This window comes from Molossus molossus, unplaced genomic scaffold (genome assembly GCF_014108415.1).
Source record: "Molossus molossus isolate mMolMol1 unplaced genomic scaffold, mMolMol1.p scaffold_m16_p_6, whole genome shotgun sequence".
Classification (NCBI taxonomy): domain Eukaryota; kingdom Metazoa; phylum Chordata; class Mammalia; order Chiroptera; family Molossidae; genus Molossus; species Molossus molossus.
The window spans coordinates 108,553,915-108,570,048 of NW_023425399.1; the positions used below are offsets into that span (position 1 = coordinate 108,553,915).

General features: G+C 31.9%; 1 protein-coding gene across 12 annotated transcripts in view; it reads left to right on the plus strand.

Moving 5' to 3' along the window:
* The window catches only part of RELCH (RAB11 binding and LisH domain, coiled-coil and HEAT repeat containing), a 101,540-nt gene that overhangs the window by 36,590 nt on the left and 48,816 nt on the right, over positions 1-16,134 (plus strand). For 10 of the 12 annotated variants that reach the window (XR_004957019.1, XM_036244207.1, XM_036244206.1 and 7 more), the window contains 3 exons: positions 481-556; positions 1,908-2,003; positions 13,764-13,876. Coding sequence is in view for 11 of the 12 variants with exons in the window: in XM_036244207.1 (XP_036100100.1) it covers positions 481-556; positions 1,908-2,003; positions 13,764-13,876 (285 nt within the window). In the remaining variant the exon portion in view is untranslated. Of the gene's footprint in view, positions 1-478; positions 557-1,907; positions 2,004-13,763; positions 13,877-16,134 lie in introns of all 12 variants that reach the window. The other 2 variants (XM_036244215.1, XM_036244211.1) reach the window with 2 other exon arrangements.

The window sequence follows — 16,134 nt, forward strand, 5'->3', positions numbered from 1 at the left end:
GGTTGGTCGTGCGGGTGGCAGCCACTCGATGTGTCCCTTTCACATCGATGTTTCCCTCTCTCTCTCTTCCTCTCTCTCCCTCCCACTCTATCTGTACAAAAAATGGAAGAATGTCCTCGGGTGAGGATGAAAAAAAAAAAAAAAGAATGGGGGAGAAAAAAGTCCTCATTTCAGATTTTGCAGATACTTTCTAGTCACTGACCTGCTATACTACAGGTTTGATCCACTAGCATTTACGGGCTGTTCATTCACATGCCATCAAGCTATTTTAAGATCAGCAGTTAATGCTTTTTTTCTTTTTCTCCTGACTAATTCTACATTAAGGTGTCCTTCAGGTCATAGTGGCTGAGAAATCCAGTTAACATTTGTGGGGTAGGTTTAACACAGGAATGGGAGTTACAGCATGTGACTTACTTTCTTCTTAACTACCAGTGGTAACTGTTTGATATTCTCACCTTTTCATCCATTCTTTTCTTCTAGGAAATTGTCTCCTGCTTTCCACCAAGCACTCCTTTCTTTTTGTCGAATGTCAGCAGATAGTCGTTTAGGATCAGAGGTAAAGTATAGCAGATATTCTTGCAACTTTCTTAAAGCATTTGGTTGTTCTTAGCATCTCGTCCAAAAAATAGCCGTGGACTATTTCAAACGTAAATCTGTTATTTAAAATAATGCTCCAGAAAATAGTTTTTAATATTTAACCTTTAAGGAAACCTGTTGATTATTTCTATTCTTTGGATTAAAGCTTTGTTTAGTATTAAAGTGACTTTTGCAGTCTATTTTTAATTTGTTCTGTCTGCTAACATATAGTTATGTGACTCTCTAGTGTAATTCAGAAAACCAATATAACTGTACATATTGTGTGTGTATGTGTATATATATTTTTTATTATTGTTGTTTTTGTTTAATCCTCACTGGAGGATACTTTTCCATTGTTTTTTTTTTTTATAGAATGGAAGGGAGGGAGGAAGAGAGAGAGAAGGAAACATCAATGTGAGAGAGATACATCGATGGGCTGCCTCCCACATGACCCTGACTGGGGCTGGGGATCGAACCTGCAACCCAGGTATGTGCCCCCAACTGGGAACCTAACCCAAGACCCTTCGGTCTGCAGGCCAATGCCCTAACCACTGAGCCAAACCAGCCAGAGCCATATTGTTTATATTTTAGTTATTTTTAGATTACTCCATTATTTGTATTTCATTAGGAATGGTTGTCTTTTCTGACTTTGTTAATTCTCAGATTAGTTTTCCTCAAGTGCTTTCTAATTGTTATTGCAGACTCATCTGGAGAGGGTGTTTTATTTTATTTTTCTCCCTATCTTTACACTTATCTCTCCCTTTCTAACTGTTTTATGGTTGATTCCACTTGACCTCTCCTGGGCGTCTGTCCTACAATGTCATTGAGAACATGAAAGAGCTGGAGGGTGGTTTGGATGCAACTCTGGCAATCCTCATTGTAAGACTGGGCCAGCCTCCTTGGGCTTCCCCTTGCTTACAGCTGCATTATACAAACTCTCTCCTTAGGCAAGGATTGTAACTTTGTGGCATCTTTTCAAGAACAACAACAAAAAAGCGACTGAAGCTACCTCAGCCCTGTATTATCCCTACTTGTTTCCCAGAACTGAAGCATAGTAGGCCTCACATCTAAGAATTTATTCCTAAATCTGAGGTCAGGAATATTTACCTGATTTTATGTTTTCTTCTAATAGTCTTCTTACTGGTTTTTTATTCATTTCTGGCCTACAGAAATGTTTATCTTGTTAGGGACACAGTTGTTATTGTTGTTACCACCATCATCATAAGTTTGGATGTGTTTGCAGCAGAGACAGCAGAGTTTAAAGCATGAACTTGAACATCATGCACAGAAGTTCTCCACTGTCATCATTTATTAAGTCTTTGGTTTCCTAGGTGTCTCGGATTGCGGACAGTGAGAAAAGTGTCATGTTAATGCTGGGACGCTGCCTACCACACATTGTTCCCAATGTGCTGTTAGCAAAGAGAGAGGTGAGACACATAAAAGTATTTCAGCCCAGTAATTTCATCATGTTGTCCATTCTTTGTCATTTTGAAGTTTAGTGTTATGTTTTTATTTTGTTGAAGTCTATTACTTGCAATCATATTCTTACTTTTGTGCATGCATCTCTGCTCCTAGAGAATGGTTTTACACCTCTGTCAGGTGAGTTCAGTAAAACTGCATGGTATTCATGTTGTTTCCATTTTGCTTAAAGCAGCATTAGCTTCTGCAACACTAAACTAACTATTACTGTAGGTCCATTTATGTGCTATGAACACTGTCCATTTTTTATATTACCAGTTAACTAATTTATTGTATCTCTGCTCTTGATATGATTTTGTTTGATATGTCTACAGAAATAGACACTCTGTATTGAAAATTAACAAGGACTAAAAATGTAACTTTTCTTAAATGTACTTATAGTTCTGCCTATTATAAATGTTCGTTTTATTATATTTGGCAATAACTACATTTGTCTTATGATGATAGTATAGTTAATATTGACTATAATAACTTTTGAAGGTACCTTTTTTGTTTTCCTTGTAGCTAACTTGTTATTGACAGATGCTTTAAATAACCAAAATACAGTAGTAACAAATATTTTAGTACACATAGACTGTATTATGAGCCATAAGTACTGTAAAAAGTTATCTTTACAGTTATATTTAGCCAATAAGAGATTAATGAAAACTTATTTGTAACCTCATTTAAATGACAGTGAATGATTTATTTGCAAACAAATTATTTATTTGAATTTTTAAGGTTATAAAATCAGTTTCCAGTTCACAAAATAGTTTACCAAAAAATGGGTTAGGAATATTTTACAATGTACCACATAAGTTTATTCTATTATCCTCTTAATATTTACGACTGATTTCAATCATAATTCATGGGACCTACAGTATGATAGGTACACAGTGCATTGGCAAACCCATATAAAGCTTATCCTTACCTGTTCAGCACAAGAAATTTGTACTGATCCTCAAGAAAAGTTATCTGTAGAGCTTTAAAAATGTTTATTCCTATAGGTATTTTTAATTAAAAAAAGATAAAATGACTTTTCCTATTTTATTTTACCTATTATTTAAATATAGTCGTGAGATATTAACATACGGAAAATTTTCTGTCTTGAGAGATCAGTGTCCAATTTCAAATTGTTTTGCAGTTCTGCCTGTCAGAATGCTGTTTGAGCTTCTTTTCCTTTTTCAGCTTGTAACATAATCCATGTAATGCATTAATGTTTGCATCCCTTTTACTATGTTTTCTTAATATAATCTTTAAAATATCACAGAAACCTAATTGTTATGAGATGCAGTATAAGCTTTTTTATTTTAATTTTTTCATTTTTTTAATCATAAAATACTCTACCACTAAAACCTGATTGTACTGCATGAAGTATCTATAAACTTGCATCATTGGTAATCAGATATATTATATATATAAAAATATATATAAAACATATATACACATATACAAACATACGTATTTTATTTGTGGTATGATGTTTACCTTTCTGGCTGATTTTAAGTTTTTTATATTTAAAAAAATATTTATATACTTACAATTTCATGAAGAATTTATCATTTATCTTTGTTTATTGAATTATTTGTACCTCATTCTGTTTTATCAGGAAATTTACCATTTACAGTATACCAGAGTTTTAGTCCCTTGAAATTAAATTGGTAAATAATGAAGTATTACTTGGTTTGCTTTGAAACCAATGCCAGGGCATAAAAAGACAAAACTTTTGTTTCACTTTATCCATTAATATTGGGCTACTTTTATTTAATATTTTACCTTAGTTCTTTAAATGTATATTTTTTAAAAGGTCTTGTGATTGAAGGATTAATATTTTGATATTTTAAAAATTTCTCAAGTTTTATATTTTCTTTTTTTTATTGGTATATAAATATAATTAAAATGTCTTTCATTAACCTGATTGGTCATATTAATAGTCTAGTTAATCAAATAGATAGAACATTGGAAACAGGGTTTTAAGTAATATATTCGCATGGTTTACATTTTTAAAATATAAAAAGATATACAACAAAAACTATTTTTTTTCTGTCCTGCAATGCCATCCCACATGCAGTCAATTTTATTAGCTTCTAGTGTATTCTTACCGGTCCTTTGCTCATTTTAAAAAATTGCATTGTCTTTGTTTTTAAGTTGTAAGAGTTCTTATAATTCTGGATGTTAAACCCATATCACATACATGCTTTGGAAATATTTTCTGCCATTCTGTAGGTTGTCTTTTCACATTCTTTTGTTTCTTGTGTTTTTGGTGTCACATCTAAGAATTTATTCCTAAATCTGAGGTCAGGAATATTTACCTGATTTTATGTTTTCTTCTAATAGTCTTCTAGTTAGCTCTTATATTTAGATCATTGATCCATTTTGAGTTATTTTTTTGTATATGAGAAAGACAGGGGTTCATTTATTCTTTTTGTATGGTTATCCAGTTGTCCCAACACCATTTGTTGAAGAGATCATTGTTTCCCTATTTAATGGTCATGGCACCTTTGTCAAAAATCAATTGGCTATACATGTTTGGATTTATTTCTGGACTGTTAATTCTGTTTCATTGGTCTTTATGTTTATCCTTATACCTGTACACATTTTCGTTGACTATAACTTTGAAATTGGGAAGTACAAGTCCCCCAACTTTGTTTTCTATTTCAATATTTTTTAGCTATTCATAGTTATTCAGGGCTTCTTGCAGTTACATATGAATTTGATGCTCAGCTTTCACTTTTGCAATAAAAGTCATTGGAATTTTGATATGGATTGTACTAAATCTGTAGATCACTTTGGGGAATATTGACATTCTAACTACATTAAGTGAACGTGGGATTTTTTTCATTTATTTGTCTTCAATTTCTTTTGGCAATATTTTGTGGTTTTTGATGCACAAGTTTTTCACTTCCTCTTTTAAATTTATTCCTAGGTATTTTATTCCTTTGGATGCTGTTGTAAATTGAATTGTTTCCTTAACTTTCATTGCAGGTTGTTCATTGCAGGTTGTTTATTGCTGGTTTATAGGAGCAAATTTGATAATTGTGCATTGATCCTCTACCTTGCAACTTCATTGAATTTATTAACTTTAGTAGTTTTTTTGTGTGGATTCGATGAGATTTTCTATGTATAGAATCATGTAAATAGAGATAGTTTTGCTTCTTCCTTTCCAATTTGGAATGCTTTTCTTTTTCTTGCTTACTTGGTGTGGATAGGACTTCCAGTTCAGTGTTGAATAGCAGTGTTTTGAGAAAGCAGATGTCCTTATCCTGTTCCCGATCTTAGGGGGAAAGCTTTTAGTCTTTCACCACTGAGTATGATGCTAGTTGTGCGTTTTTCATAAATGCCCTTTATCATATTAAGGAAGTTCTTTTTATTTCTAGTTTGCTGAGTGTTTTTCATGAAAGGGTGTTGAATTTTGTCAAATGTTTTTTCTGCATTGATTGAAATGATGATTTTTCCCCCTTTTGTTCCTACAGATGTAGTATAATAAATTGATTGGTTTTTCATATATTGAACCATCCTTGAATTCCTGGGATAAATCCCACTTGGTCACAGTGTATAATTGTTTCAATGTGCTGTTGGATTTGGCACGGTTTTGCTGTGCCTTTGTTGCATCTAAATTCATAAGGGATATTGGTCTGTGTTTTTCTTTTGTTGTGCTGTCTTTGTCTGATTTTGATAACAGGCTAATACCTGGCCTCATAGATTGTGTTAGGAATTGTTCATCCTCTTCTACTTTTTGAGAAGATTTTGAGTAGGACCAATATTTCTTCTTTAAATATGTTTTAGAATTCACCAGTTCAGCCATTTGATCCTGGAACTTTTCTTTGTTGGGAAGTTTTTTTAATTAATGATTTACTCTTTGCTTGTTATAGTTCTTTTGATGTCTATTTCTTCCTGAGTTGGTTTTGGTAATTTATGTGATTCTAGGAATTAGTACATTTTATCTTGATTATCTATTTACTGGTGGACTATTGTTTGTGGTGTTCACTTATAATCCTTTTAATTTTATAAGGTTGGTATTTATGACTCCTCCTTCATTTTTTATTGTAGTTATTTGCATCTTCTCTCTCTTTTCTTAGTCAGTCTAGCTAATGGTTTGTTAATTTTGTTTATTTTTTAAAGAACTTTTTATTTATTTTCTCAATTATTTTTAATTTATCTCTGCTGTAATTTTTTATTTCCTTCTTTCTGCTGGTGTTGGATTATTTTGCTCCTTATGTTGTTCTTTAAGGTGAAAAGCAAAGTTATTGAGTTGGGATATTGCTTTTTTTTTTTCCTCCAATTTTTATTAATTTATTTTTATTGCAGATGTTTCTCCTTTTTTCTCACTAGATCCCTCCTCCTCATCTCCCTCCCCCTAAGAGATATTGCTTCTTTTTAATGTAGGCTCTAAATTTCTCTCTGAGTACTACTTTTGCTGCATCTCATAAGTTTTGGTATGTTGTATTTTTCATTTTCATTCATTTCAAAATATTTTGTAATTTTTTTACTGATTTCTTCTTTGACCCATTGGCTGATTGAGTGTGTTGTGTAATATATACATATTTGTGAATTTTCAAGTTGCCCGTTTGTTGTTGATATTTAATTTCATTTCATTGTGGTTGGAGAAGATACTTTGTACGATTTCAATTTTTTAAAAATTTATGAGAATTGTCTGTGGCTTAACATAGTCTATCCTTGAATGTCCCATGTGCACTTGAGAAGAATGTATATTCTGCTGTTGTCAGGTGGAGTGTTCTGTATGTATATATCTATTAGTTCTAGTTGTTTTATGGTGTTCAGTTCCCTACTTCCTCACTGATTTTCTGTGTAGATGTTTGATCCATTATTGAAACTGGGGTATCAAAGTCTCCAACTATTATTGTAGAACTGTCTTATATTTTTCAGAGATATTTTGTGCATATATAAACAAACTCAAATATATAATTTTTTTTCATGACTTTACACACATAAAACCATACTATAAAATACACTGTTCTCCACTTTGCATTTTTCTATATAACATTATTATTTTGTATCTTTCTATATCAATATAGAAAGAATTTACGGCTACATAACAGCTAGTCTTTTAACATGTTTTAAATTAGTGTTTTTCAAACTTCATTATCCATGTATCCTCTCATTGTGAAAGGCATTTTACATTGTGTGCTAGCATGTAAACATATATATATAATTAATATAAAAATTTTAAAATCAGGTCTTGTTTTCACTAATTACAATAAGTTAAAAGATAGTATCAAATATAAATATTTTAAAACAAAGAATATACTTAAATAAACAATAAAAAATGCTTTTCATTACCCATTCAATTGATTTTGTGATCCACTGTTTCAAAGGGAATGACATAAAAATTAAAACTACCTAATAATTTAAATTTTTAATTTTTTATAAAAGTGAAAAACACAGTGAATATAGATATTAGTGTTATTGATTTTTCCTTTTTTAAAGAAAATCAAGCCCACCCTGGCTCAGAGGTTAGAGCGTCAGCCCGCAGACCAGAGAGTCTTGGGTTCAGTTTCCGCTGAGGGCACATGCCTCAGTTGCAGTTTGTCCCCCGCCCCAGTTGGGGTCGTGTGGGTGGCAACCAGTCAATATGTCTCTCTCACATCGATGTTTCTCTCTCTCCCTCTCTCTCTCCCTCTTGCTGTATGCAGAAATGTCCTCGGGTGAGGATAAAAAAAAAGAAAATTGCCCTGGCCGGTTTTTGCTCAGTGGTTAGAGCATCGGCCTGCGGTCGAGAGATCAGGATTCGGTTCCCGCTAATGGCATGTATCTCGATTGCAGTTTGTTCCCAGCCCTGGTTGGGGTTGTGTGGGTGGCAACCAGTCGATGTGTCTCTCTCACATCAATGTCTCTCTCTCTCTCTCTCTCTCTCTCTCTTCCTCCTTCTCTCCCTCCTGCTCTATCTGAAGATAAATACAAAAATGTCCTCGGGTGAGGATTTAAAAAAATCAATAAAATAAATAAAAGAAAATTAACCTCACAATTATAGCATTTTCTAAATTTAACATACCATATTACAAATCTAAGATGTCATTTATTATAATATTGATGTACCTTTAAGAAAGAAAAAATTTTAAATTAAATTATGACATGCTCTCCATTATAAGGTAACCATTTCAGAGATGACAAAAAGTGGAAAAAATTTTCTTTTATGTTCTTTGAAGTAATGATAATCTCTTTTTACTAGCTTGTATTTAAAAAGACTTCCTTACCATATTGGAAGAAATAAAAAATGATATGTTGAACTAATTTTCTGCATGGGGCTTATATAATAATTCACTTTAATAGGTTCGTTGAGGAACTTGAATCTTTCAAAGCAAATTACAGAATAAATATATTTATCATTTGATTTATGTATATATAGTAAATAGGCTAAATAAGTTGATTTCTTTTATAATCTCTGCTATAAATGTTTGTGAAGGGGAAATCTGTAATTTAAAAGAAAGATTTTATAAAGGATTACTTCTAAAAACATTTTTATAATGATATAGCTGCATTTAATTTTTATTTTCATTCTATACCAAGGAACTACATGCCATCAGCTAGCTAAGTTGGAAAAATAATGAAGAAAACCTGTGCCCTGAATGGAGGTGGGGCTAGAGGAAATGGTGAATTAAGGCCAAGCTTTCTTTCGGGGATACTGAAAATGTTTCAGAATTAGATTGGTGTTGGTTGCACAACTCCAAATATACTAAAAATTACTGAATGTATACTTGAAATGGATGCATTTTATGACATATAAAATATATCTCATTAAAGCCATTGGGGAAAAAAAGGCAAAGGACAGAACCAATTCTCTAAAAGTTTTAAAAGTAGTTATACCTCTAAAGACCTGCTCATCTTCTGGGAAACCAAAATTTGCTCTTTTACATTGTAATTGGTAAATTTTTTAACTTATGTGTAATAATACCTTTGATAGTTATAAAATAGATAAACTTGGTCCATCTTCTTACCTGTTTAGTGTGTGTGTGTGTGTGTGTGTGTGTGGATTTTGGAAGTAAATCACATGCTCTTTAGCAGTATCAGCAGCTTTAAAGTCATCTAAGTATTTCACTTAGGCTCCTAAAAGTTGGGCCCCAGGAATTATACATATTAATAATTCTAAGAATAGATATTTTAGGAGCCCTTAAAGTGTAGAACTTTTCCAGAGGTGAGTAATCCTATTTCTTCCTTATGTGAATGTTTCTGATGTTCTTTATTTTTTCTTTACATGTTACCACCCTGACAAGTTTCAACTGAAAATCTAAATCGGAGGATGTCAGTACTTGATTTTAAATTATAATTCATTACTGCTTAGTTCCTAGGCAAAAGTCTTGATGAAAATTTTAAAATAACAACTATCTAAAAGTTTAAACCAAAGCTTGAGTTACAGGAAATAATTTTAGTGGAACAGTGAGAGTAAGCAGTGGACTGTAATTTATTGGAATAATGTGTTACCTTCCTAGAACTGTACAATTTTGTCTCTTGACCTGAAATATTCAAAACATTTCCCCTTGGCATCTGAGCTAAATGTAATGTTTCTTTTTCTGTTTTAGATTCCTTTCAGATCTCAGAGCCATTATCTTATCAACATTTCCTTGCTTTTTTTAATGTTAAAATTTGCTTAATCTCATTTCCTACTTCATTTCTCCCTCCTTAACATCTAATTACATTGTTTTAGATCCTTTAAGGTCCTTTTTTTCTTCTGTTCTTGTAGTCTGATACACACTAATCTTTGTAAGACTAAGAAGGTTGAATAAAGATATGCATAAAATCAAATCTAATTATATTTACTATCTCTAAAATGATTTATTTATTATCATTAGAATTTATTTTGTTTTACTTATGGAACTGAAAGGAAAATTAAAATACTCAAATCCTTTCCCATTTAATTCTGTACAAAATTCCATGGGGAATATAAGTTTTAACGGGTGGGAGGTTCTTCGTAAAAAGAACGAGCTTTGTAATTAAAATTGCAAAAATAAAAATAGCTAAAGCAAAAGTCATTTACTTTAGTAAAGTGCATATTACTAAGCTTTTTAAATTAATAAATTTTAAAGGCTTAGAATTATCTTTTCTAACATGGTAATAAAGTGTTGAAATACCTTTTTCAGTGCGATTACTGCACTGATTTCTTCTCTCATGATCAGTAGGAGATTAGTTTTATTTTTCACTTCAGTGTACATGTATTGAGTAATATCAAGTGCTAACGCATGTTTTCAAATATTTAAGATTCCTGTTGCCTTGAAATAATGGACACAGTAACTGTTTATGTCAGGAGAAAATACCAAAGCCATAGGTTTTTTTTGTTTTTTTATCATGGCTATTACTAACATGCGACATTAAATCAAATATGCTTAAGGATTTTTTCACGTGAAAAATTCTTAGGCTTTAGCTATGATATCTAACACTGCTGTCTTATTCTCAACACATTTCTTCATATGTAATCATTCAAAAACATTTTTTAAATCACTATCACCTTGTCTTCTAAAGGAAATTCAGCTACCACTTTTTAAATCTTTTATTCATATTTATAAGAAAGTTTTTCAAAACACTACTGCTTCCATTGGAGAAATGATACAAAAGGGAGAATATTGATTCTAATGTATACATTTATGAGTAGTGTGAAAATGGAAAAGACAGACTTAATAAATTGTGATGTGGGTGTATTCATACTTCATAGGCTTGAAAAAGATGAATTCACAGTCAATAAATGTGAATATACTGCACTGAAGATACATTCTTACAGAATTTATTATTTCAAGAGTGGTACAAATAGAATTTTTTTAATAAATGAATGAATGATAAAGAAATTAGGATAGTTGGAACCAGTCATATCTTAGCAATTAAACTCCTTGATGGCTGTATCAGAAACAAACCTCTCTTTTCACTTTTTTTCTACCTTCACTTACTGGGCCTCTTGTCAGCTCTATGTTCCTTTAAGAGGAAGAGACCATCTGGCATACTTTCTACACTGAGTTATAACTGCCCTACCCATTAATGTGCCAGTAGGTACCCAGTTCTTCCTGGCATGGAATAGTAACCGAAAATTACTGGCAGTGACTTCCCACATGTTGCTAATTTTGCCAGCAAGAAATTAAAGCAAATGGCAATGTAAATTACTACTAACTGTGATTCGGAAAAGTGAAAAGTGTTTTCTTCAAAGTCCTAAATTCACAGTACTTTAGAGTTCAAGGGGACAAGGACTGACTAATGGTTTTCCTCCCATGTATCAAGTTAAATTGACTGCTAATGGCTGCTAGTAAGTGGTGTGTTCAGAAGGCTTTTTGAGGCCAATTTTGATCTCAGAAGCAAAAATTAACCCTCTCTTTAGCAGTAGATAAGGAAATTACAGAAGTATGTGAAGTAGTTTCCATTTCTGCACTAATCTTAATTCCTTTATGTTTCATTTGAGGAAACTAAAAATTAGAGAAGTTTGTGATTTTCATTATGTTCTTTGGTAGTAAAGAGTAAATCATGACAGGAATTCTACTTCTCAGCCCAGTATTCTCATTTTAGCTGGTCTATAGCCATATTTCAGGTATAAGATTCTCTATATTCATATATGACATAAACTTCCTCTTTGATTAAGGATCACTAAGCTTCATGATTTAAAAAAAAAAAACCAGAAAAGGAAAAGAAAATGTAGGCACAAAGAGTAAACAGCAACAAGTTATCTTGATATGCTTGTTTTTGAATAGAAGCAGCTAAATATTCCATATTTTTTAAACAGTATGTATGTATTTGCAATTATAGTAAATATCTTACCTACACTTCATAGTTGATCTTTAAAGAAGAATACAATAGGAAGAAAATGGAATAAGATAATATAAGAGTATCTACAAGGTGAGGCAAAAGTAGGCTTATAGTTGTTTGTATGGAAAATAATACAATAATAAATAAACTCTGTTTCACATGATCATAACTCTAAACCTACTTTTGCCCCACCCTGTATGTAGAGATAATAGGAAAGTAGGAAGAAGGATTAAGACGAAGCAAGATAATCTTCAGGAGAGAAAGATCTGGCATGAGGGGAAAGTACAAATAAAATTATTTAAGATCTTGCTTGATTTTTAGGCACTAAAATATTTTATCACTTTGTTAGTACCTTCTAGAATAACTACTTTTTCATCCTTAAGGTTCTACTCTCAATGGGATATGCTGATGATACAATGTCTTAGTCCTCTCATTAGTATATTTTGCTGTTATCAGCCTAAATGGAATCCTCCAAAGATGAGGATAGTTTTTGGAATTAATAGCCTCCTACCCTAATATTTTATAAAAGGTTTGCTTATTTTCTCCTACAAAGTAAAAACTAATCCATCAAGCATCATATTAAGCCTCTGTTGAAAACATTACCTAACATTATAGGATCCATACAATATGTTCTTCCATTCCCAGCACAAAATTATTTTTCCTGATTATTTATTTATTTTGCTTTTCAGTTACTGACTAATCTGAAACATACAGAAGTGCCTAAATAGAAAATGACAGAATAAATGTTTTAAATTTTCAGATTTATTCTTAGCTTTTCTTATCTATATCTTTGTACCTTTAATTTAAGATTTATACCAGGTATTTATAATTTTAAAATAATATATAAAGAGATTTTAGAAATAATGGAATGAGACTTCTAGTCATACCTTTAAGCTTTAGCCTGAACTCAAAATTTTTTATTATCTTGTTTCTAAAGGCGCATCTCCGAAATGGGAATATCTTTCTCCTAAAGTGTAAATTTTTCTTCAGGGTAGCATATATTATAACATAGTGGTCAATTTCTATTTTGAATCTGCTGATACTCTTTGGTGGGGAGAGAGGTAGATGGGAAAAAGAAATGGGAGTCGTAATCATTTTGCCCTTCTTATATTGCAGTGGGTTTTTTTTTTTTTTATATCTGCAAAATATTGTTTTTATGACTTACAATTATCACTTTTAGGCTTTTATTCTCATTGGATTTGAAAATTTGTTCCAAAATGAGGAACATTACTATCTTTTGAATATCCTTTAGAATTTTGTCTTATTTTAATTAAAATATGAAACAATGTTAATTTTCAAATGTTTCTTTGGAAGAGAAACTTTTGTGTATTATTTTCCTACACAATATTGAATTTATTTCTGCATATTGAATGTGCTACAAACAAAATATTGTTTAAAATTTTTATTTCAACATAAAATATTTCCACTGATACTCTGTTGTAGTACTGAGAGCATTCAACATCTGTAGGAATGGTTTTTTTACTTTTTTTCAATTAACCACCAATTAGGTGCTAAGGATACAAAATTATGAATTATGTCTGATCTTAATGAAAACAGATTATATTATACTTCACAAGTGGGAAGAGTTGTTTTTATTTTGTTATCTTTTTAAGCTTTAGAATATAGTTAACTTTTGCAAATTTTGTTTAAAATGCTTTTAAATTTAAAATTACTTTATCAGATTGTAGTAAGATGGCATGTTGTGTAGTATAAAATGTAGTAGACCCTAGGGAAGTATACGAGATAAGAAAACAAGGTTAGTTGCAACTTAAGGAACTTAATTACATTGTGATTTGTACCTTCTGCACAACCCACACATAAATGTTTCATTATTTTCTGTTGAATATCAACCCTACAGAATTAAAATTTGCTCTTTTGTATAGTAAGGTTTATTTCACTTTAAATGTCCATTTAAGAATACTCTGAGGAAAAGAAGGAATATTCTGCACTGCATTTTTACTTTGACTTTTTCCACCTTCATGTTTCTTTAGGAGTTGATCCCCCTCATACTGTGCACGGCATGTCTGCACCCTGAGCCTAAAGAGAGAGATCAGCTTCTCCACATACTGTTCAATTTGATCAAGAGGCCAGATGATGAGCAGAGGTGGGTGTGACTACTTCTTTAGGAAATAAAGAAAACATTGACTTACTAATTTTACTAATTTGGCATCAAAATTAGCCTTTTAGTCTAAATACCTTTTTACCAAAGTCTGTTTTAATAAATGGAAAACAATGGCCTGTTCACAGTGCTCTGCAGTGTTTTCACTCTTGTTATTCCAATTATTCATATGAAATTAGTACAATTTTGTGTTAGTTCCCTTTGGACTTCTAATTCAAATGTTTCTTTGCCTTTATCTTTCACATTTGATTCCTAAGAATGCCTAAATATCCACCCAACAATCTCTTAATAGTTACCCTTTACAAGAAATAAAATATTTACTATATGAATTTCTGTATTACTGGGCTCTCTATAAACCAGTTACTGTGTGGCTATAGGGATACAGTGTTTGTTTTGTTTTGTGATGGGTTGGTCATGAGTCAAATGCCCACAACCAGGAATGCCTAAGTGGAGAAGTAAGTTATACCTGAGTGTGGTGAGGGGAAGAGACACATATCAAGGTGACTTGCAAGAAGAAAGAGGAATGGGATTTGCTCAAGTAACTGTGACAGATGTCTACCTCACAGAGTAACATCCTTCAATACTAAGTGAAGCTGCACAAGTATGAATGTGAACAAAACATCCTGGTGGGTGGGTAGGTAGGCTAAGCACCAGCTGGATAAAATTTGGCAGTAGGAGTGTTTTTTCTATGTTACAATTTCTTATCTTAATTTTAAAAGCCTTTTTGTTTATACTTTTTGTTTTGAATCCTCACCCAAGGATATGTTTATTGATTTTAGAGGGAAGGAGGGAGAGAGAGAGAGAAAGAGAGAGAGACATCAATGTGAGAGAGAGACATTGATCTGTCGCCTCTTGTTCGCACCCTGCCAAGGACTGAACCAACAACCTAGATATGTGCCTTGACCGAAATCGAGCGCATGACCCTTTGGTGTACGGGAAGACACGCTAACCAGCTGAGCCACACTCACTGACCAGGGCTCCTTATACTTTTTCAAAACAATGGAATTATATGTTATGATTGGATAAGTTTATGCAATTTCAGTACTTTTTTTTACCTTTTCTGAGAATGTTGGAAAATCTTAAGAGTGAACTATGAAACAAATCAAGCTTAAAATTTTAAATACAACGAATGTCTCAATAAAATAGATATAAAATAGAATGAAATAGTCAGATAGACTTTAAAACTCTATAAGTATATAATCTTTCCTGTTCTTTCAAAAATATATATGAGCAAGTAGAGAAATATGTCCTTTGCAGGACCCAGCCAAGATTAATCTATACCAGCATTCCTCACATGCTAGTCAAATGGAAATAAGGGAAAATAAATCACTGTGTCATTATCATTCATTGCAAACTGGGATTTTTCTAAGGACAGTTTGATGGTGCTATATAGCAAAATTAATATTACATTTTCTCCTTGAAAAACATTATTCCCTATCTTGGTAACTTCATAATTAAATGTCATTTATTACATTGTCATTTTTAGATTTGCAATAACAAAACCTCTAGTTCTATATAGCCTGTTTTCATACTCTACATGTAAAGCTAATAGCTGCCACCTGGTGGCCAAAAGTACCTTGGTTGAGATATGTCAGGAATTAAGCACTTGTGTCCACACCTCAATCTTTTACCTTACAGAAACACCTTGTTTATTAAAATACTCTAATTCACTGATTAACTATATATAATACAAATAATAAATTTAAAAAGCGAAATGTTTTAAGTTAATATATTTGACGTATAATCAGTTGTCACTTTTCTTGACTCAATTAATAAAGCTTAGTCTTCTTTGATCAGATCCTGAGAAAAACTTAATTTTATGCTCAATAATGGTGCTTTGGGCCAGTTCTTTGCTAAACTATAATTGATATCACATTTTTATTTTTGTCAAATCCTAGGCAAACACTGTCCTATGCTTCCCACAAGCAGAGACAGCATTTATTTTTTGCCATCACAGGAGTTATTTCTAATGCTGTTAATAATCTGTAAGCCATCTGACCTTTTCTATTTTCAACTGTATTTCAAAGCTATAATAATTTTTAGAATTTTGAATCTCAGCTGTGCTAAGAAGTTTGTTTTGAGGGGGCCTTACAGTATTTCACCTAATACAGCAATGGGGACTCAGGATTTAAAGTCTTATACAGTATAAGTTCTTATGAAATGTATACTTCTTTTTTTTTTTTTTTTTTATCCTCACCCGAGGACATTTTTCCATTTTTTTGTTCAGATAGAGCAGGAAGGAG